General features: G+C 38.6%; 1 protein-coding gene and 1 non-coding gene across 2 annotated transcripts in view; both read right to left on the bottom strand.

The window, feature by feature from the left end:
- SLC9C2 (solute carrier family 9 member C2 (putative)) overlaps positions 1-24,324 on the bottom strand; it is an 84,917-nt gene that overhangs the window by 37,635 nt on the left and 22,958 nt on the right. Inside the window, exons 8-12 of the mRNA XM_045547341.1 lie at positions 22,190-22,333; positions 13,655-13,823; positions 11,430-11,511; positions 5,677-5,843; positions 4,963-5,055 (exon numbers count right to left, since the gene is read on the bottom strand). Coding sequence (XP_045403297.1) covers positions 4,963-5,055; positions 5,677-5,843; positions 11,430-11,511; positions 13,655-13,823; positions 22,190-22,333 — 655 coding nt within the window. The remainder of the gene's footprint in view (positions 1-4,962; positions 5,056-5,676; positions 5,844-11,429; positions 11,512-13,654; positions 13,824-22,189; positions 22,334-24,324) is intronic.
- LOC123636072 lies at positions 4,405-4,567 on the bottom strand. The gene has a single exon (XR_006734310.1). It is a non-coding gene; the product is annotated as a U1 spliceosomal RNA (small nuclear RNA).

The raw sequence follows: 24,324 nt of genomic DNA, 5'->3' as shown, positions 1-24,324 counted from the left end.
GGCACTCACTCTAGCCCGGGCAACAAAGCAAGACTCTGTATCAAAAAAAAAAAAAAAGAAAAGAAAAGAAAATTGCAGACCAATATCCCTTATGAATATAGATGTAAAAATTCTCAATAAAATCCTAGCAAACCAAATTCAGCAGCTCCTTAAAAATATAATCCATCATGACCAAGTGGGCTTCATCCAAGAGATGCAGGGATGGTTCAACATACACAAATCTATAAGTGTAATTTATCACATAAATAGAAGCAAAAACAAAAACCACATGATCCTCTCAATAGATGCAGAAAAAGCATTTCACAAAATTCAGCACCATTTTATGATAACAATGCTTAAGAAAATAGGCACAGACTGGACTTACCTCAAAATTATTAAATCCGTATATAACAAACACACAGCCAACATCATACTGAGCAGGGAAAAATAGCAAGCATTCCCACTTAGAACTGGAACCAGACAAAGTTGCCCTCTATCACCACTTCTATTTAACATAGTGCTGGAAATTCTAGCCACAGCAATCAGACAAGAAGGCAATCAAGGGTATCCAAATGGGGAAAGAAGAGGTGAAACTATCATTCTTTGCTGAAGATATGGTCTTATATCTAGAAAACCCAAAAGATTCTGCCAAGAGGCTACTGGAAATGATAAATAAATTCAGCAAAGTCTGAGGTTGCAAAATCAATGTACACAAATCAGTAGCATTAATATACACCAAGCACAGTCAAACTGAGAACCAAATTAAAGACTCAATACCTTTCATAATATAAACAAAGAAAATAAATTACCTAGGAATATATTTAGCTAAGGAGGTGAAAGACCTCTACAGGGAGAACTATGAAACACTGAGGAAGGAAATAGCAGAGGACGTAAGCATATAGAAAACCATACCATGCTCATAGGTCAGCAGAATCAACATTGTTAAAATGTCTGTACTACCCAAAGTAATCTACATATTCAATGCAATCCCTATTAAAATACCAACATCATTTTTCACAGATCTAGAAAAAATAATTCTACTCTTCCTATGGAACCAGAGGAAACCCCATATAGCCAAAGCAACCTGAAACAAAAAGAACAAATTGGGAGGCATCAATTTACCAGACTATAAGCTATATCACAAGGCTACAGTAAAAAATAGCCTGGTACTGGCACAAAAACAAAGATCTAGACCAGTGGATCAGAACAAAGAACCCAGACATAAAACTATCCTCATATAGCCATCTGATCTTTGACAAAGTAAACAAAAACATACGTTGGAGAAGAGAATCCTCATTCAATAAATGGTGCTGGAAAATTGGATAGCTACATGTAGAAGACTTAAACAGGATCTGCACCTCTCATCACTCACAAAGATCAACTCATAATGATAACAGACTTAAACTTAAGGCATGAAACCATAAGAATTCTAGAAGAAAATGTTGGAAAACTCTTATAGACAACAGCCTAAGCAAAGAATTTATGAAGAAGACCCCAAAAGAAATCACAGCAGCAACAAAAATAAATAAATGGCACCTGATCAAATTAAAAAGCTTCTGCACAGCCAAAGAAACTATCACAAGAGCAAATAAACAACCTACAGAATGAGAGGAAATATTTGCAACCTGTACATCCAACAAATGACTGATAACTAGAATCTATTAAGAATTCAAGCAAATCAGCAAGAAAACATCAAGTAAACCCATTAAAAAGTGAGCAAAAGACATGAACAGAAACTTTTCAAAAGAAGACAGACTAATGGCCAATAAACAAGTGAAAAAATCCTCAACATCTCTAGTCATCAGGGATATGAAAATCAAAACCACCATGAGATAGCATTTAACTCCAGTGAAAATGGCTTTTATCAAAAAGTCCCACAACAATAAATGTTGGCATGGATGCAAAGAGATAGGAACACTCATACACTGCTGGTGGAACTGCAAACTAGTACAACCTCTGTGAAAAGCAATATGGAGATACCTCAAAGAGCTAAAAGTAGAACTACCTTTTGATCCTGCAATCCCATTACCCAGCATCTACCCAAAGGAAAAAAAGATATTCTATAAAAAGACACGTGCACTAGAATATTTATAGCAGCACAATTCATAATTGCAAAGATGTGGAATCAACCCAAGTGTCCATAATTCCTGAGTGTATTAATCATATATGGTATATGTATACAGTGGAGTACTACTCAGCCATAAAAAGATGAATTAATACCTTTTGCCAAGATCTGGATGGAACTGCAGACCATTCTCCTAAGTGAAGAATGGAAAAACAAACACCACATGTACTCACTATTAAATTGGAACTAACTGATGAGCATACAAGTTCACAGAAGGAAGTAAAACTCAATGGAAAGCAACTGGGGGGTGAAAGCAGAGGGGAACAAACCAACCTAATGGGTACTATGAACACTATTTGGGTGATGGGCATACCTATAACCAGGACTCAAGCATTACAAAAATGATCCACGTAACCTAAAACATTTGTACCCCCCTTAATATTTTGAAATTTTAAAGAAAAGGATGCAACCAAAGAGCTTCTCACCTGGACCAAATGCAAATCATGAGATACTGGACTTGAGTCTGAAAGCATAATTGGATGAAGCTTTTGGAGGTCTTGGAAAAGAGTGAGTGTATTTTGCATGTAGGAAGGGTATAAGTAATTATGGCCAGTGGCCAAATGTGATACGTTAAAGTGGCTATAAATTCTTTGCCACTCTTACCATCCAGAGATTGAGTCTATTGTCCCACCGCTTGGATTGACATAGCCTTGTTCACAAGTCTGGCAGTTATGTACTGGCTTTTGGCTGTGTGCCTCAGTTTTCCTCTATGTGGCCTCTCATTCTTCAGAGGCTAGGCCGGCTTCCTTGCCTGACAATATCAGGGTGGCATTCAATGTAGAAGAAAGTGGAAGCTACAAATCTTCTCAAGGCCTAGGCTCCAGAATATTTACAAAATTACTTTTGCCACATTTTATTGCATCAAAACAAGTCACAAGAACAGCCCAAATTCAAGAGGTGGGGATAAAATCACTGCTTCTTAATAGGAGGCTCTGAAAAGAATTTGTGGCCATACTTAATCTTTTACTATGGGTGAGAGCCTTTCAAACTCTAAGAATTATTGTATTTTATTTCACTATTTTATTTATTTTATTATTTTTGAGACAGAGTCTTGCTCTGTCACCTGTGACATCAGCCTAGCTCACAGCAACCTCAAACTCCTGGGCTCAAGCGATCCTCCTGCCTCAGCCTCCCGAGTAGCTGGGATTACAGGCATGTGCCACCATGTCAGGCTAATTTTTTCTATTTTTAGTGGAGATGGGGTCTCACTCTTGTTCAGGCTGGTCTCAAACTCCTGAGCTCAAGTGATCCTCCTGCCTCAGCCTCCCAGAGTGCTAGGATTATAGGCATGAGCCACTGCACCTGGATGAGAATATTTTAAATTAAGTGTAGAAATGTTTAAAAAAATGAAAATAATTTTTCTATTAAGAAGAAATATGTTCTTCAAAAAGAAAAAGTGAAACAAAAAAAGAAGGAATTTATAGGTTAACAGAGATTTAAAGGACATCAATTAATTGCAAAGTGCGGACTTTATTGGAGTTCAATTAGAAAATATAGACTATAAAAATAAACATCACATTTATGAGACAATTGAAAATTTTATTATTGACTCAATATTTAATGTTACTAATGATTATTCCTTTTTAGATATAATAGTATTTTACTGTATCTTTTAAAAGACTTTAAAATTTAGAGATACGTACTGAAATATTTACAAATGATATGATATCTAGGATTTGTTTCAAAATAGTATGGAAGGTAGAGGGCTGAATGAGGATTGGGATAGGGCAGGACTGGTCATGTGTGGATGATTTTTAAGGCTGGGTGATAGGTACATGGGGGTTCTTTATACTATTCTGCCTACTTTTGTATATGTTAGGAATTCTCCATAATGAATAAGTTTTTAAAAGAAACTGAAAAGGAAGAAACTCTGGACATAATGAGTATTTTATACACTTGTCATATTAAATAAAATTTGTTCTACTAGAATAAAGCCCCAATTTAAAATGTGCAATTTGATAACTTGATTCAAATTTAATTTTATCAAGTAATTTTCTTATGTTTACGGTAGAACATTTAAATATTGGTATTACAGCACTTTAAGAGAATTTTTGATTTACCAGATTTATTTTAACTTATTACATTTCTTTTTTTTTTTGGTATTTTTTTTAATTTACATAGATTTAGGGGATACAAGCGATTTTTGGTTACATGGCTGAATTGCATAGTGGAGAAGTCTAGGCTTTTAATATACCCATCACCTGAATAGTGTACATAGTACCCAATAGGTAATTTTTCATCCTGCACCTCCCTCCAACCTTCTCGCCTTCTGAATCTCCAATGTCCATTAAGTCACTCTGTATGAGTATGTGTACCTATTGCTCAGCCCCCACTTATAAGTGTGAACATGCTTCCCACATTTGGGGAAATTGCAGGGGTCAGCACTTCTGGAGTGCAATGGATAAGCCTTGTCCTGGGGAAACCACCTTTGTGATCATGGTGTCTCCTCTGCCAGATAAATATTAATTTATTACATTTCTAAGAGTTAAATAAGCACGTGAGAGAATTTTCTGCAAAAGGAACTCAAATGTGTTAAATTTATAAAAGCAGTTTCAAATATTTGAAGCTGTTTAATTATCTAAGCATGTAAATGGCACCAGACATTATTCTAAGGACTTTCAAAAGTGACTGCTAAAACTTGCTAAATTTAGAATAAGTTTAGGTGTGTAACTTGAACTTAAGGCCTAAAGAAGTTTTTTTAAAATTATTTTTTAACTTTAGTAAATCACACAATAATTTTAACAACCAATAGACTATCAAAAGATGAAAAAAATTCTAGTCACCTGAAAACTATATGTAAGGATTAAAAGCATTGCAAGAAAAGAAATTTAAAAGTGGTTGATGTGAATAGTACCAACCATTTGTATTACAGCCATGTGCAATTTGGCTTCTTCTGTTAAAACTTCATCTGTTGGGGACGCCTCTTTGTCATTACTTGAAGTGCAGGAAAACTGAAAAGCATCAGACTAAGTTATAAAACATGAAGAGATGAAGTTTAAAAATAAGTAAAAATAATTAGAAACTGTCAAATTCTGCACTCAAAAAGATTTCAATAACTCCTATGATAACTTCTGAAATTGCTAAAATAACTCCTATAAATTGCTATGTATAACTTGGATAATGTTTTTCCACATAAGAAGTGTTGCTTTCAATTGTGGTGAAGTAAATATTCATTTGGGAAGATTTAGAAGCCCAATTCTCCAAACCCGTCTATATTTGACTGCTTTCTAAATCAGCCTATGTTGTCTGCTTTTTATAACACTTCTACAAGGAGAGATCTCTCATTTCCTCCACCTTTCGGAAATGTCTTGGCAGAGGCCATTGACTGATACTCAAACAGCCAGTTTGTAAAATCATCCACTCTCCTGGTACCTGGCAAATAAGGCTGAAACACCAAGACCTTCTCTTTAAAGACAGAACTCAAAGAAGTCATTTCACCAAAATAGCAAAGCTAGTAATATCTCTGCTCAGTTTTCTGACACCTGAATCAGGTTTTTTTACAATAGAATAAAGCAAGAGAGTCAGACAAAGGAAAGGAAAGGAAGACTATTTTTTGCCAGGTATCAACTCACAGGAATGATATATTCAATCTTTGTTTTTTCTTCTACGAAGGTCCAATTAACATTTGTCAACACTTTTTCTGTTTTAGATAAAGTTATTGTGTTTTGTATTATCTCCTGTATATGCTGACTGACATTTTTCATGGCCATTTGTCTTGGGAGAGAAATAGCACACAAACCTGTAACAAAGAAAAGCAAGGCCCTTAATAGTGAAGACTGCAAAGGAAAGCAAAAATTGTTGCATGATTATGCAGTGAAATCTTGAGATCACTTGCATGGAAAAACCAGAGTGGTTAGAATAAGGACAATTTTTGTCCAAAATTTTCTAGAAAATTACCCAACGACCTGTTTCCTTTTGGTTATATAGCTCAACTTTATCGAACTCAACTACTAAAGAATGTTTATTAGTTTCCTTTCCTTCCCTATAGCTAAAGACATGACTTACTACTTCAAGGCACCCCATCATTATTTCTCAAAGTGTAGAAAAATATTTGTGTCTTCTACAAGTAGAAGGGCTGCTTATTAAACTATGTAAATTCCTGGGCTCCACCTTATACCTACAGAATCAGATTCGCCTGGGAATTTGCATTAACAAGTTTTACAACTGTTTCCTATATACTATATACCACAATTTAAGGGCCACTGCAGTATAGATTGTCAAATTTAGCAACTCTGTTTCCTGACCAGAAAATCTATACGTTCAAAATTTGTAGCCCTTTGTATTTTCTTGAGGTATGAATTTGAAGATATAGCTATGACACTCACCTGTCAAAGAGAAGAATTTAACTAGCAAATGACTCAGCCTACTCATTCACAATTCCATCTCAACAAAGTAGTTCTCTTTTTGTAATTGCATGTGAAATATCTCTTAAAGGATTAAAATGGTTCCTGAATGTTTCAGTTTAACTTTATTTCATTCTCCATGGGATACTGTGTGCAATTGAAGTACTTGAAATTCGGGGGATTCAAAAAGGTGTGGAGGCATATCCCTTTCAAGTATCAGGATCAGTTCTCTATGACCCAGAGCAAAGATGCTGAAGAGTCAGCAGTTGTTAGCTTGTTGGCTTTAGAGTTAAAATTCTCATGGCTAAGACTACAAAAGAAGCAAATGTATTCAGTTGCCCAAGTAGATCCTACCCATATGATGAGGCAACAGCCACTTTCCAGGTGCTCTGGGGAAACATGAGTGTATGTGGGCCACTGGGTGGCACTGGTACATCTGAATGCGCTCCCAGTGTTTAAGACGATCCTGGAGTAACATGAGGAGGGGGTCTCTTAAAAGCATTAGACCAGATGGAGCTAGTTGGTTTGAAACTCTTACTGATAAAATTCAATTCTGTCAAGTTCCTGTTAAATGTGTGCCACACATAGTATGTCTAGAAAGGATGAGCATTGATTCAGAAAGGATAAAGTACTTGCTGTGTAATCTTTGTTCCATAATGAATAGAAAAAAAGAAATAGAGGAAGAAAATTCTGAAGTTTAGTTAGTACAACCAAAATGTCATAGAGTAGGAAAAGAAAAGGAAAAAAGCATTACCATGATAGTAAAACTCCTTGTTGATCTCACCTTTGAGTATCCGAGTAGGAGGAATTACAAGAAAGCAAGCATAGGAGAAACACAGACGTTGTATCTTAAGCAAAGAGAGCACAATGGGTCTGGATCCCCAGGAGCCAAAGGAATTTGGTGGGAAGGAAGGTGTGAGCAAGCCTCTGGGATCAGATTAACTGCACTCACACTCCAGTGTGGGCTTTTGCTGATTCAAGCACACCTTTTCGCTGCAAACAAGAGCAAACTCACAATTTGGGAAAAAGGAAAGCTGTCAAAAATCTGCCCTATTTACTAGCCCCATTCATACATTAGAGCCCTTGGCTTTGAGGTGGGCTGTCACAGGAAGTTCTGCAAGAATATCTATGCGACACAGCTGCAGGAATGGGCAGGACTGTCTGAAAAGACACAAGCAAAGCGATGATGTCTCTATGGGCAGGGCACAGTAAATTAATCAGGCTATTTCCCTACTTAGAAGAACTCTCCTTCAACACTGCCCTTCCTTTGCTCTCAGTTCCATGCTCTACAAGAAAGCTTCTGATTACCAATTTGGTTTATCAAGGAAAGTTATATTCAGAGATGAATACTCTGATAATACCACAAGTGTTCCAGACATAGAAAAAAATCCTCACTACAAATTAGTCAATTGATTTTATGGTTTATCCATGAACACAGTGAATGTGTTACAGGTATACCTTGATCTATTGTGTTTCATTTCATTTTTATTTATTTATTTATTTGTTTATTTATTTTAGTTTCAGAGTATTATGGGGGTACAAATGCCTTGGTTACATATGTCGCCTTTGCACTGCCTGAGTCAGAGCTACAGGCGTGCCCATCCCCCGGACAACACCCACCGCAACCATTAGGTATGAATTTACCCATCCCCTCCTCCCTGCTCCCACCTGCCCAACACCCTATGAATGTTACTTCCCATAGGTACACATTAGTGTTGATTGATTAGTACCAATTTAATGGTGAGTACATGTGGTGCTTGTTTTTCCATTCTTTTTTTTTAAATATTTTTTTATTTCAGCATATTATGGGGGTACAAATGTTTAGGTTACGTATATTGCTTTTGCCCCACCCGAGTCAGAGCTTCAAGCATGTCCATCCCCCAGACAGTGCGCACCACACCCATTAGGTGTGAATATACCCATCCACTCCTCCCTCCTCCCATCTGCCCGACACCCAATGAATGTTATTACTATAGGTGCAGTTTAAAAGTGTTGGTCAGTTAAGTCGGTTAATACCAATTTGATGGTAAGTACATATGGTGCTTGTTTTTCCATTCTTGTGTCTCACGTTATTGTGCTTTGCAGATATTGCATGTTTTTACAAATTAAAGATTTGTGGCCAGTCATCAGTGATTTTTTATGTTACTATTGCAATTGTTTTGGGGTGCCACAAACTGTGTCTGTATGAGACAGCAAACTTAATCAACAAATGTGTGTGTTCTGACTGCTCCACCAACTGGCCTTTCCCATCCCTCCCACCCTCCATACCCCTCCGCCTCTTCTCTCCCTCTGCTCAGGGCTCCCTATTCCCTGAAACAAAACAATATTGAAATTAGGCTATTTAATAAGCCTACAATGGCCTCTAAGTGTTCAAGTGAAAGGAAGAGTTGCATGTTTCTCACTTAAATCAAAAGCTAGAAATGATTAAACTTAGTGATGAAGGCATATCAAAAGCCAAGGTAGGCCATAAGCTAGTCATCTTGTGCCAAACAGCCAAGTTGTGAGTGCAAAGGAAAAGTTCTTGAAGGACATTTAAAAGTATTCTTCCAGTGAATACATGAATGATAAGAAAGCAAAACAGCCTTATTGCTGATACGGAGAAAGTTTCAGTGGTCCAGATAGAAGATCAAACCAACCACAACATTCCCTTAAGCTAAAGCCTAATCCAGAGCAAGACTCTAACTTTGTTTACTTCTATGAAGGCTGAGGAAGGAAGCTGCAGAAGAAAAGTTGGAAGCTAGCAGAGGTTGAGTTATGAAGTTAAAGGAAAGAAGCCATCTCCATGACATAAAAGTACAAGATAGGTAAAGCAGTAAGTGCTGATGTAGAAGCTACAGCAAGTTATCCAGAAGATCTAGATAAGATAATTGATGAAGGTGGCTACACTAAACAACAGATTTTCCATGTAAACAAAACAGCCCTCTATTGGAAGAAGACGCCATCTAGGACTTTCATAGCTGTAGAGGAGAAGTCAATGCCTGCCTTCAAAACTTCAAAGGACAGGCTGACTTTCTTGTTAGGGGCTAAAGTAGCTGGTGACTTTAAGTTGAAGCCAATGCTCATTTGCCATTCCAAAAACTCAAGGGCCCTTAGGAATTATGCTAAATCTACTCTGCCTATGCTCTATAAATGAAACAACAAAGCCTGGATGACAGCACATCTGTTTACAGCATGGTGTACTGAATATTTTAAGCCCACTGTGAAGACCTGCTATTCAGGAAAAAAGATTCCTTTCAAAGTACTACTGTTTACTGACAATGCACCTTGTCAACCAAGAGCTCTGATGGAGATGTACAAGGAGATGAATGTTGTTCTCATGCCTGCTAATACAACATCCATTCTGCAGCCCCTTGATCAGGGAGTTATTTCAACTTTCAAGTCTTATTATTTAAGAAATATATTTTATAAGGCCATAGCTGTTATAGACACTGATTCCTCTAATGGATCTGGGCAGTCAATTGAAAACCTTCTGGAAAGGATTCACCATTTTAGATGCCAGTAAGAATATTCATAACTCATGGGAGAAGGTAAAAATATCAACATTAACAGGAGTTTGTAAGAAGTTGATTCCAACCCTCATGGATGACTTTGAGGGGTTTGAGACTTCTTCAGAGGAGGTCACTGCAGATGTGGTGGAAATAGCAAGAGAACTAGAATTAGAAGTGGAGCCTGAAGATGTGACTGAATTGCTGCAATCTTATAAAATTTGAACAGATGAGTTGCTTCTTATGAATGAGCAAAGAAAAGGGTTTCTTGAGATGGAATATACTGCTGGTGAAGATACTGTGCACATTGTTAAAATGACAACAAAGGATTTAAAATATCTCATAAACTTAGCTGATAAAACAGTGGCAGCATTTGAGAGGACTGACTCCAATTAAATTCCACTGTGAGTAAAATGGAACCAAACAGCATCACGTGCTGCAGAAAAATCTTTCATGAAAGGAAGAGTCAATTGATGCCACAAACTTCACTGTTGTGTTGTTTTAAGAAATTGCCAAAGCCACTCCAACCTTCAGCACCCACCACCCTGATCAGTCAGCAGCCATCAACATAGAGGCAACACCCTCCACCAGCAAAAAGATTAGGACTTGCTGAAGGTTCAGATGATCATTAACAATAAAGTACTTTTAATTAAGGCATGTACATTTTTTAGACATAATGCTATCACATTATAATAGACTACAGTATAGTGTAAACATAACTTTTATGTACATTAGGAACCCAAATAGTTTGTACGACTATTTTTTCTGTACTGCAATACTCGCTTTAATGCGCAGACACTCACTTTACTGCCATACTTGCTTTACTGTGGTGGTCTAGAACCAAACCTGTAATAGCTCCAAAGTATGCCTATATCTGTAAATCTCCAGTAGTCTGATCAATTTTAGATACCTAACAAAATCAGGTCTCTGCACTAGCAAATTGAGGACCAAGTCATGGCACATCGGACTATACTAAACCCTACCATAAAATTTTGCCTAATCCTCCCCAACTAGCTTTTCCCCCAGATAATTTCTGGACCGTGCCCCTAAAAGAAAGCTGCTTACCCTCCATTGCCACACACCCCTCTTCCCACCATTTTCCCCTTCTCGTTAATTGGATTGTAGAGATGGTGGTAGTGAGCAGGCTTCTACCCTGTAGATAAGAGCAACACCTTAGGGAATGGAGGAGCAACAAAAGAAAAGGAATCTGAATCTTAGGACAACCTCGTGGAGCAGAACCATCTCACTTGTCTGGACTTTGTGGTGGAAGGGAAAGAAAACCCCTCTGTCTTGTTTAAGCCTCTGTTCCTTGGTTTCTGTTAAACCGGCTGAACCAATATCCCAATTCATACAGCATCTATACACAATGAGTGAATGAAAATGAATAATTTCTAAACCAATTCCTTGAGCTCCATGAGAAATGTCCCCATGATTCCCAACAATAACCTATTTGCATTATTCTCCCCAGTTAATTTGTGCATAATTCATATACTTTACCTAATGTCTTGGCTGACCAAATCATCAGGTATGAATTTATTCCCATGGTCAGTAATGATATTGCTTGCACATAGAATATAAACTAAAAATAAAACACATTAAATAGTTAGAACCAAAATATTAAATAAGATCTCCAAAGGAGATCAATTGTTCAATTAACCACCAACAAAACTCTATCTTAATCCACATTTTTGAATCCTGCCCCTGATAAGTAAGTTGAGGCCAAAGGAATATTTTGTGGACACTGCTTGAACATGATGTACTGGGGCAGAAATTAATTTTTGATCTGAATGAGGAAAAAAATACATCATATAGATCCTGGGTTAAGGACACTGAGGAAAGAGCTCTCTATAGTTTCCACTTTTGGCAGCAGTCATGCAAGGACAGCAAGGTGGTAGCATCACAGACATGACTATGGAACCTACAGGGTAGGGAGAAAGCCTAGCAACAACAGGCAAGGGTGACCGTGGACAGGGGAGGGAGGTGTGCCTGCCACCGGCATTTACTTTAGCTGTACAAGAAGCTCTGAAGGAGCAGGCAGGAGCCATGGCAGGGTCTGCAGGGGTGCCATGCAGCAGCAGAAAGACAACCACTTTTATAGGCTGTGGCTGTGCTATTTTTCAGCCATGTGATCTGGGGTCAGTTAACCACTGTAAGCCTCATGTCCTTCACTGAAAAATGAAGTTAGTAGCAGTGTCTTCTCCAGAGAATGTTTCCCAAACTTGACTGCTAACAACAATCACCTGAAGTGTTTGTTAAACATACTGACTCCCAAGCCCCTTCTCTGCAGGTTGTGATTCTAGAGGTTGTAGGGTGGAGCCAAGGGGATTCTTAACATCAGACAGAATTAGGACACACTGTAAAATGATAATCAAATGTTAGTTAACTTCTTACTGACTTGGTTTTAGGCCAATTCCTTGTATAAAAGAGAATTGAAGAAGCTCAAATGTTGGTTATTATACTTTTCCTTTGGAACAGGAAAGGACCCAAAGTCTTTGCAAAACTACAGGTTTACTAGAACTCCAACTTAATGCCCTGACATGGCCACAGATATAAATCCTTAGGAAATATGTGGTGAGGAATATGCTACTCCATCAAAAAAAGCACTTCCTCTTTTGGGAGTAGGGCACCTGAGTTCTCTTCCTATTGTGGTACATATGGAAGGCTACTCTCTTATTTTGATTTCTCCACTTACAAGATGGAGAGGTTGACAGTTGCTTCCAAAAAGAAAGTATTTGAAAAACACTGTACTGCTTGGGCCTTCTGGGACATGAGCAAAATAGTGAAGAACAGAAAGTGCACTGTAAATCAGACAATATTAGGAAACTCTGTACATCTACTTCTGGATTCCTTGGTAGAGGGACAGGTGATCTCAAGTTCATATTATTCAAGTGGTTTTCTCCCTCCTAGAAGGAGGTTTGCAGGCTATTTCACTGGGAGGTGGTGGGAGGCTGATCCTGGGGATTTCTAGCAAGTTCTCTAACTAGTTCACACAGTACTGTCACAAATGATGAGGTACCCTAACACACAAGGTGGCCAGCAGATGCACTGGACTCTCTGGATCTTGCCCAGAGTGTCAGGACCACAGATGCTGCCGCCACCAGACTGCCCAGAAATCTACCAGCTAACCCATGGGAAAAAGGCTTTGAGAAAGAGTAGAAAGGAAACACAAGTTTTGTGTTTCACTATAAGTAATGGAGTCTTCAGCAAGAATTTTCTAAGAAATTAATTTTTTTAATTAGCCCTAAAGACATAAATATAATGAGATGAAATATTTACAAAATCTTTCTTCTCTCAGTATATGTAACTTGTGTTTCAGGTTTTGTTCTAACAGCTACAGGATTCTCCATAAGGACGTTATTTTTTTCATGCTTTCTGACAGCTATGGAAAAATAGCATTTGTGTCAGGTATTTTACTATGCATCATCTCAATCCACAACTGGAAACTGAGGCTCAGCAAGGCTGGTGAACTTCCTCAAGGTCCCCAGCCTGTGAATGGTAGAGTCAGGATTGGCACCCGATTTCATCTAACACCAAGTCCGTAACCACTACATGACTATTGATCCCTTTCGTGCTGTCAACATAAATAATTTCCTACTTAAAAGAATGCATTTTAAAAATCTAATTCAAAACTGGTTAACTTTATTATTGAATACTTTGACAAGTGCTACAAAATAAGTAAAAATGAACAAAAAGAAAAAATCATGACACACAATTTTTCCTACCATTTGTGGTGCATCTACTTTTTCTTCAGACAAATTATAAATATCAGGAGCCAAGAGTAAACTAACAACTCCTCTAATTCCAGAGCATGTGATAACAACTCCGCATCGCCAATTATATTCATAACTCGAATACATCAAAATAGGGCTCACTAAGAAAATAGTAAACAATCTGTGTAGAGAAAAATGTTAAAAATAAATAAATCACACCTTATATATTAATGTTATTCACAGTTGAAACCATGTACTGAATACTAAATTTCACAGAAAAATTTTCAGGAAAGATAAAATAATGCAGTTTCTTGATAATTCATTCAAACTTCATGGAACTAATCAAATCTGCTATCTAAATTTTGCATGTAATACTCAAGTCCGGAAAAACAATGCTAGAAATTCTAAACAAATATAAGGAAGTATCATTAACACCAGTGTGTACTGCTTAGATAATAAACTTCTGCAGGGAAACTTCTTCAAAGAATGTTGACAAACTCTTCTATTCCCCAAAAAGCCATAAAATGACTGAATTCAGAATTTAGAATGGGGGGATAATATGTAGATCATAACCAAAAAGTAAAATTATTGTAGACACATTAATAAACTTAACCCAACAAATTTTTCTTGAGCTCCCATAAGAATCATACACTAAATGTCACATGAATAATTTCCATTTGTGCCTTCTTGCTCTCCAGATCATTTCCCTATAGGATCTTGTGCCAAAATTTAAAATCTGTCTTTAGGAGATCTACACTGAAAGAATATCAGTACTATTATTCAAATGATTTAGAACAAATGAAACTTCAGCAAAAGTAAAATCAGACATGTTCTTAGCCTCAAAAAGTATATTGCATATCAGTTGCTCAGCTAGGAATTATATGAGCCAATTTAGAGAATTCCTATCATTGAGAAACAGAAAATCTATAATCACTACCTATAACATATATAATTAATTTGGGCAAACTCCTCTGCCTTGTATTCAAGGCTTTTGCAAAGTGACTTTTAACCAACCTTTTTAGCCTTACTAAATAATCTTTCCCTAAAATATCAGAGTCCAGCAAAAATAGGACAACTTATGTCATTTCCTGATATCAAAAACAGGGAGGCCGTGTAGAAGAGCCTCTGAAGTCAGTCTACCTGTGTCAAATTTAGGCCTGCCATTTACCAACTACATAAACCTAAGCAAGTTATTTAACCTCTCTCAGCTTCATCTGTAAAATGAAGATGATGATAACAATTGTACTTGCCTCAAAGGATTATTGTGACAATTAAATTAAATGAGGCAACACTTATAGGGTTTAGAATCATGCTTTGTATGTGGTCAGCACTCAATACATGATCAATACATAATCATAATTACATATGGTATAATTATGTATCAATACATAATACTCAATCAGCAATGATTATTATGTCCATGACTTTCCATTTCCTTGTCATGTCTCATCCTCTCTGAAGTGTTTTTCTCAGTAAGTCTCTATGGAAAGCCCACCCATACATTTAGGGCCCACTTAATGATGATTCTGTCCATCAAAGCCTTTCCTCTAGTGAGATGGAGCCATTAGTTCAGCAAGATCTCTGGCACTTATTAGCCATTTGACCTTGGGGAAGGTACTTAGCTTTTCTTGGCCAGTTTCTTCATCTATAAAACTGAGGCAATAATTCTCATCTCCTAGTGTTGTTATGAAGATGAAATGAGATAATAGATGTATAGCTGAGTCAAGCAATGTGCAAAAAGCCATGTATCTTTCTTTATACTCTGTGACCAATCTCAGTTTGCACACAAGTTTCCATGGTAGAAAGAAATGTAAATTTTCAAATTACACAACTTAGTATCTTCTAGTTTAAAAGACTCTTTGGATTTGCCTTGGTCTTGCCTGTGCAAACAGTCAATTCAAAGTTCCCTACAAAAAGCAGTTTCTCCTATTTCCCAAGATGTTTCCTCCTGCCCTGCATTTCTAAGACAGGGTATAGGAGAAAATTAACACAGCTCATGGCATCAGGGAGAAGGTTGCAGAGAACTGTCTGTTGATTTAGGTGTCTTGTGTTTGTCCTGTGGCCCCTGTTCTCGACGCATTGACTGGGAAATATCCTTGGTCTATTTTTCTCAGCAAAGCCAGTGCATGGTATTATTATTGCTCAGATTGTCTCACTATCTCCCCCTGTCAACTAGACCTCCCACCCATAAGCACTGCAGATCCCTTGAGGTCTGCTGCCTTTTCCATTTGACCCTAGGTTTGGATGGTCTCCTTTGCAGCCTTCAAACTCAGGGTCACTTTGGTGGCCCCCTCTAGCAAACTCACCAAGTATCTCTTAATTCCCCACTGAGGAGAAAAGAACTTCTGGACCTCTCCCATGTCATGAAGGGATTAAGTAAGAATCAAAGGCCCTAATCTCAGGCTTCCTCTCTACTACCAAACTGACCATTTCTACTCAGTAGCATTAGCCATACACTGGCTCATGCCACCCTATGAGGCTGCATTTTCTCAGAGTTCCAAACAGGAGGGGAAGTGTGGGTGGGGTTGAGGTGAAATGGCATCCCCACCCTAGTCTCAACTCCCTCTAATCTCTCCCTTTCCAGCAATGGTTCTACATCCTTTCTTGTTTTCATATCCTCCATCATCTATACTATGGCATAAAATAAAAACATATAATCCTAAACTACCAAGCTTGTCTCTTGATATTTAAAAAAAGGCACTTTCAGAATTTAGCAAAGTATTCTCATCTTCAGCAAAGCCTGGCTTTCAGGACTGTTATCTCATTGTGGGGTTTCAGAAATATTTGGAAGTCAAAAGCTGAATACAAACTCTTTTCTTTATTTTGGCATTCCATTATAAAACCTTAATACTCCTTCTTTTGGCTATACAGAGGGAAGGTCATATATGAAGAAGTTAAAAAAACAGACACCAATATATTACAGAAAGCACACCCCCTTTTACAGAGGATATTGTGGCATTCCACCTAGGCACCCTCTTCAGAGCTGACATATACATTCCCCACCTGGTAGGAATCTAAGGCTTTAGTGGGCCCTCATGGCTCCGTCCCTCACTGCACGTTGCCCCAGCACTCAGGAACCTGCCCCACTCAAAGTTGTTTCTCTCTCAAGAGATGGCCCTTGGCCAACGACTGCATGAGGCAGGGATACCAGGGTCTAACCTCTTGTCTTGATATGGGACAACTCCAAAAGCCCTCCCAACTCACAGCTTCCCATAGCTCAGCGGAGCCTCAAGTGAAACTGTGCTGTAGGTCAGCTTCTCCCTCTGCCCCATGCTGCCTCCTCGCTCGCCCAATACCTTCTGCCACAGTCTCCCAACTCTCTCTCAGAATCTGTTCCCAGGAAACCCAATCTATGACTCCTTTGAATATGTAAATCTGGCACGGAGTGGGCATTCCATAGAACCCCACAACTAGCTATGAAGCCCCATAACACATTTCTTAAGCCTCCCTTATGAAGCTTATCTTTTCCCATTACTGGGCACCTACCCAGCACATTTAGGAATAACATTAATCGGGTGTCGGGCAGATGTGAGTTGGGGAGAGGATGGGTGTATACATACATAATGAATGCAATGCGCACTGTCTAGGGGATGGACACGTTTGAAGTTCTGAGTCAGGGAGGTGGGGGGGGCAAGGGCAATATAGGTAACCTAAACTTTTGTACCCCCACAATATACTGAAATAAGAATAAAAAAAAATTGTAAAAAAATAATAGTTGCTAGGAAACAGTGTCTCTATGCCACCCCCAGTCTGGGGCACCAGGGATGAGGAAGAGAAAGAGAAGATATGGAATGACACTCCCTAATTGTAAGCAGAGGTGACTGACATGCTGTTTTCCCACTAAAGAGAAAGCCTGAATAATTCCAATAGATCTAAAGTCAGGGACTCAAAGGGGAGAACTTCAAGGTGGGAGAAGCTGGTCAGAGAAATGTGGGGTCCTGCTGATGCCTGCAGTGTGAATGGGAAGTCTGCCAATCTCTCAGGAGTATCACCAACCTGAGGGAGCTGGACACAACACAGTCCTGACTAGAGCCCCTGTCCAGAGAACAGCCTTCAAGGACATCACCTACTGATGCCAGAACAGGACTGGCCAGATAAAAAGAAGATCACTAGTCCTTTCCCATTGCCACCATGACCGGCCAATCACACATGAACAAGATCAACTGCTTCCACCCGTTCCCAAAAGGACTGAAGGACTGACCAATCACATAAGGGATCCATACCCCCCCCCATCACTTTTAGTGCCAACCCAAGGGTTGAAAAGAACAATATTAGGCTGGGCGTAGTGGCTCCTGCCTGTGATCCTAGCATTCTGGGAGGCCAAGGCGGGAGGATCGCTTGAGGTCAGGAGTTCGACACTAGCCTGAGCAAGAGCAAGACCGTCTCTCTACTAAAAATAGAAAGAAATGATCTGGACAACTAAAAACATATAGCAAAAAAAATTAGCCAGGCATGGTGGTGCATGCCTGTAGTCCCAGCTACTTCGGAGGCTAAGACAGAAGTATCGCTTGAGCCCAGGAGTTTGAGGTTGTTGTGAGCTAGCCTGATGCCATGGCACTCTAGCCCAGGCAGCAGAATGACACTTTGTCTCAAAAAAAAAAAAGAAAAGAACAATATCAGAGGTGGCTTCATGTATGTATATAACATACTAGACCATAACTAACTGGCCTGAGAAGTCACTGGATTGGAATGAATTTACCTAAGTGTATGTAAACTAAATCCACCAGGGTCTACTTCATAGTCACATAGTAAAGCCAGGTCTAAAAATAGAAACTTATTTTTTGAATACTAAGATCTGGGCACTATTATAACAGGTATTAAGTTATATACCCCATATATATAGGACTTAAAGAAGTCCTATAAACTCTATATGGAAAAAATTCATTGAGGTCATACATGTCACTGCCCCAGTCAGAAACTGGCCCATGTCCCCAATGGCTACAGAAGAGAATTCAGAGCTCCCGGGAGGCGCTGACTTCAACATCAAAGAGGCCAGATTAAACTTTGTCAAGGTGGAAATCGATTGTACTTTCTTTCCTAAGTTTGTACCTTATCAAAGCCAAATCCTGAAGTCTGAATAATTTTAAGATACCTTTTAATGAGTTTCATAATTTTTATTTTTCTGATTATCAAAAATGCAAATAACCTCACAAATTCATAGCTTTCAGTCTACCTTCAAAGGCTGTTAATTTTAAATATGCTTCAAAGTTTTGCCACATAATAAAGTTTATTAACAGATTAGTAACAATTTTCTATTAGTCTTAAAAATATACACATCAAGGGTAAGTGATTTCATAAAAGGTAAGTACAAGATTCTCCACAATTCACACACCTCAGTAGTTGGGCATTTTGGTTGTTTCTAACTTTTCATCACTGTGACTGTAACTACAATGAAGACCATTTGAATAAATCATTGTCTACATTTTCTAAAATATTTTTAACAGCTTTATTAATATATAAAAATCTGCACATATGTACTTAATGTATATGATGTGATGAGTACATTGCTCATTTTTAATAATCGCATTCTTAGAATGGAATATGAACATTTATAAGATGCTTGATAAAATTTAGTTGTTCAACAGATACGTATAAAAATTCTATTCTAGAATATCTAAGGATGTTGTAGAGATCAAGACAGCTGATTCCTGCCCTCAAGGATTACATCACACTGGGGAGACAACCACTAAATCATCAACAGTACAAGTAAGCATCCTCTCATACTTGCATTAAGTGCTACCAAGGAGAATCACACAGTTCCAAAGAGCGTAGAAGAGCAGTGCCTGGCCTGTGGCGGCGGGTGGCAGGGGCAGGAAGCAGTGAGGCTTTCCCTGAGGAAGTATCATGTATTCTGACATCTGCAGGATGAAAAGGCATCCAGGCCAAGGGTGAAGGGCAGCAGGAGGACAGCTTGGAAGGGCTCTGAAGGGACAAGTGTCTGAGGGACTTGAAGAAGTCCTGCGTTGTCTGTACTGAAGACAGAAAGGGCCAGAGAGTCATTTGAGGTAGCTGGTGAGGGGGGCAGGGACACTGTCCAGCAGGGTCCTTTCCATCACACTCTCTCACAGGACCAAAGTTATGGTTTGCTGAAACCACTGATTTTATGGCTGAAAAATGGGACCACTTTTCATTTTTTTATTTCTTTAATTTCTAGCAAGTTTGAAATTAAAAAATATTTTAGTTATTCATAATTCCTCTTTTATGAATGTATACCCTTTGTAAATAAATCTGTTGGAGACCTGGTTACTTTTCTTATAGATTTGTATGAATCAGGTTTTGATTATTTATTTTATCTTTGGTTTAAATTATAAAATCAATGTATCAAAATTGCAAAAATTTGAAATAGTAAAGAAGTATATAAAATTTTAAAAAGCCAAAATGCCCTGACTTTATTCCCCCTCCACAAATCCCATTCTCCAGAGGAAAGTAACCACTCTTAAGGGGTTGGTGTACATTCTTCCAGGAGTTTTTTTAGCTCAAAAAATCATTCAGTATGGTTCTCTCTCTCTCTCTCTTTCTCTCTCTATCTCTCTCTCTCTCTCTTTTAGTTTGAGGCAGAGTCTCACTCTGTCACCCAGGCTGAAGTGCAATGGCCCGATCATAGCTCCGTATAACCTTGAACTCCTGGCTTCAAGCAATCCTCCCACCTCAGCCTCTCAAATTGCTGAAATTGCAAGCATGAGCCACTGCACCCGGCCCCTCTCTCTTTTTTTTTTTTCATAATTAGTGCTCTAACCTCATCTTCCTCTGCTTTCCTTTCTCTCTTCTTCAGTGACCAAGGCCTCCTCGCTGTTTCCTGCACATGCCAGGCCGGCCCCTCCCCTGGGGCCTGCACAGCAATGAGTATCTTCCTAAAAGCTTTTTCCCCCTGCTGTCTGCCTGGCTCCCTTACCTCTTTCAGATCTTCACTCAAATGTCACCTTCTCTCCGTGAGGCCTACCCTGACTACCGATTTAAAATGCAGCCCTCTATGCAATACTGGCTCAACCAATTCCTTCACCCTGCTTTGTTTGTTTTCATAGTCTTTATCACTTTCTTTTCATTATTTCATATGCTTTTTGGTTTTGTTTGAAAACCCCTATCATGGTGTAAACTCTTTAATGGCAGAAATTTTTGTCTTTTAGAGCTATTTTGTCCACTGAAGTGTCCTAAGCACCTAGAACAATGCCTGACATGTAATAGACGCTTGATATATATCGGCTGATTGAAAAAACAAATACAGTGGTTTGTTGTCATATTTTAATTTTATTATTTAATAATAATGTTTTAGTTTTAAAATTAGATCATTTCTTTGGGGAATTCTTTCATTATGTTGAAGTTTCAATTCTAGCATCCTGAGGAAGTAAGGATAGCCAAAATAATAGTAAAAAATTAACTTTACTGAACATTTACTATGTGCCAAGCATGGTGCTAAACTCTTGTACTTGCATTACCTCATTTAATCTTCATTGCAACTCTCTGAGATAGTTCTATTATTATGCCCATTCTACAGATAAGTGAGTTGGAACTTATATTAAGTATTTGCCCAAAGTCACACAGACATAAAGCTCATAAGTGTGGGAGATGGGATTTGGACCCAGAAATATACTAGGGAGCAATGACTAATTTAAAAATGATTTTTTAAGAGGTCCAGACAGACAGACAGAGAAAAGATAAGATGGTCACTGATTTGACAGCTACATAGGTACGGCTGGCTGACACCAATGTTAGGCCCAACACTGTTGGGGTAGGGGATAGGGGTGGCACACAGGACTGTGTACATATTCTCCTGTGTGACATTGACTATCTGAGTTGCACACAATGCCTCTGAGTCAGCAGATGCAAGCTTCCATGAGAACATCTCATAAGGTAAGCTCCCTTGGCCACTACCCTGAGTTTTCAGAGACACTGCCATGAATTCTTAGGACAGACACAACTACCACTAGTGGGCAACGGCATTTTGGAAGAAGCATGCTCACAAAGTCAGGTTTAAATCCCAACTCTGCCCTTAAAAGTTGGTTGACTCTAGGCAAGTTTCTAAGCTCTCTGGCTTCATCTGTGAAATGATGCAATAACATTTATTTTGCAGGGCTGTATTCATGCTAATGGCATATAGTCCACAGTGAGTGCTTAATAAATGGCTCTATCATAGCTATTGATGATAGTTAATGATGATGAAAGTCAACAAAAATGTTAAGAGCCATGAATCTGGTGTAGTGGTGCTCAAACTTTAACCACCTAGAGAGCAGGTTAAAACTGTTTCCTGGATCTCGTCTTTAGAGATTCAATTCAGTAGGTTGGGATGGGCCCATGAATTTGCATTTCTATCAAGCTTACGAGTGATGCCAATGCTGCTGGTCTGCCCTTTCTCATTTTATGAATGAAATCTTGAAAAATAAACACTTACCCAAGTTGCACAGCAAGCTTATTGTCAAGGCCTTGACAACAATGCAGGTTTCCTGACTGCATGTCTGAGGCACTTTTTGCTACACTCGCCTGATTCCCAATTCTAATTCTGGGCTTGACAACCTAAGTTCAGTAAAACAAACTTTAAAATATAATTCTTACCTAGTCAAAGTCACTGTTGTAAATAAGATGAACGTGAAAACTATGGTGTAAAACGTATAATACTTGGTTTCTCCACATCCAATCACAATGCCAAAGAAAGTATATATTAAATGTTGGTATACAGATGAAAACATTGTTAAGAACCTAGGATGAATGAAAAGGAAATGACATTTTTAAGCAAAGTATTTTTAAAATATTTTCCTTTTCACATAAAATCATGTATCTTATAACTACCATGCTTGTCTTAGCAGAGGTTCCTGCCTTTGTCTCTGTTACAGTAACATTTAAAAGTATTTTGTGGGATCTGAAAACACCCAGTTCCATATTCTCCATTACTCTCATCATACCAATACCCATGGGCTGCTTTTCACAGCAAAATAATAAGAGCAAGGCAGAAAAATGAGGACCTCCCCAAGTTGATGACTTATCCGTTTCTCTGGGATTAGCTGGCAGCATATCAACTGTTGGGCCTGTTACAGCTAAGCCCAGAGCTGGGGTTGCTTCAGGGAGGTACTTGGTTAACCTTGACTTTGCCGTAACTGAAAGGATCATCTCAATGCCCTCTGCACAACTTCTCCTTCTGTGACTTGCATGTGCTCTTCCCCTTACTTTCAAAGCCTCTCCTGTCTTCTTTCCCATCTACTGAACTCCTAAAAGTCTTGTAAGGCTAACTCTAAATCCTATGTTGTCCATGAAACCATCTTAAGCACTCTTCTGAATCCCTACAGTGCCAAACGTCTGCATCACCATGGTTTTTACGCAGAAGGAAGCATTAGAATCATCCAGATTGCATTCTAAATATCTACACGCGTAGCCCCACCCCCCTACCCCAAGAGATTCTTACTCAGTGACCAACACAGCCCAGTGGTGGGGGCATTGGCCGAGGCCTCGGCAGAGTCCGTGTTCCGCTCTGTCTGGTTCCGTGTCAGGGCCAGGTGTGAGATCTACAGGCAGATCTCAAGGCCTCCTGTCTCTCGACTGTTCCTCTCAGGACTTTCCCTTTCAGCCTACTAGGTCAGTGTGTCTGCCCATAAACCAGTGTCTTTGCAGGTGGGTCTCAAGAGCTACACTCAGAAAGAAACATTAGGAAGCCTCATTTTTGCTGCAGATATAAACCAAGTTCTCTGATGCAGCATTACCCCAATCAAGGAGATCCTTGATTCTTTGGGTGATTCCTCTTCTCTTGATTCATCTGCCTCAGAACTCCTATAGGGCAAAGGCATGAGTGGGGGGACCCCAAACCCCAGTGCTTAGTTTACTGAAAATTCAGAAGTCATGGAATAACTGAGTGAGTTGAATACTTTTTAAAATCTCTCCACAGGACCTAAAAAATTCCTTACATATAGTAGGATCCCAATAAATACATAATTATTCACACATACCATTACTTTCTTATATAAATATGTCTGCCACTCAACAATGAGCACCTTCTGAGAAGGGTCTTATTTTCATAGCCCCAACCCTAAGATGCAATATCCAGATCACAGCAGACATTTAGAAAGGATTGGCTGAATAGGTAAAAGAGTAAACAATTGAGAGAATAAAATAAGTAATTTATAATCATGCTGACAGAAAGCATGACTGAGTTCAGGAAACTGTCTAAATTCAGACACAACACCAAGTGTATGTTCTGTGAACTAGTTATTTCCAAGCTTTTGGATTTGAAAAATCAGTAAAGTTTTATTCACAGACACACAAAAGTGGGATAGTTATAGGTGCCAATTTGATTTTTTTATTTTGCTAAGTAGAAAAAGAAAGTACTATCTTCTATCACTGGAATTTCATAAAAGAAAGGACATTTTGAACAACAGAAGAGTATGAAGGGCATAATTTCAAAAGAATGGATAGTCCTTTACATTAAATAAATTAATTTTCATGGGAAAACTCAAGATTATGCCTTATTTTTCTCATTTCGACATTTGCTTTCATCTGACTTGAGAATCTCCATACTAGAATATGATTTGGTGACCAATAATTCTGAACCAATTCTGTAATTCATCATAGTCCCTCAGAGAATGGCTAATTTATTGTCTGAGAAGATCGGCAAATGGTTTTCCCTCTGTGCAGAGATGTCCACGTGACAATTTGCATCAGCAGGGGTAAAGGGTGGGTAGAAGTTTTGGTGGTGCTGCATC

This window comes from Lemur catta, chromosome 3, assembly GCF_020740605.2.
Source record: "Lemur catta isolate mLemCat1 chromosome 3, mLemCat1.pri, whole genome shotgun sequence".
Taxonomy (NCBI): Eukaryota; Metazoa; Chordata; class Mammalia; order Primates; family Lemuridae; genus Lemur; species Lemur catta.
The sequence above is the reverse complement of the archived record's forward strand: the minus strand, read 5'-3'. Positions and strand labels throughout refer to the sequence as shown.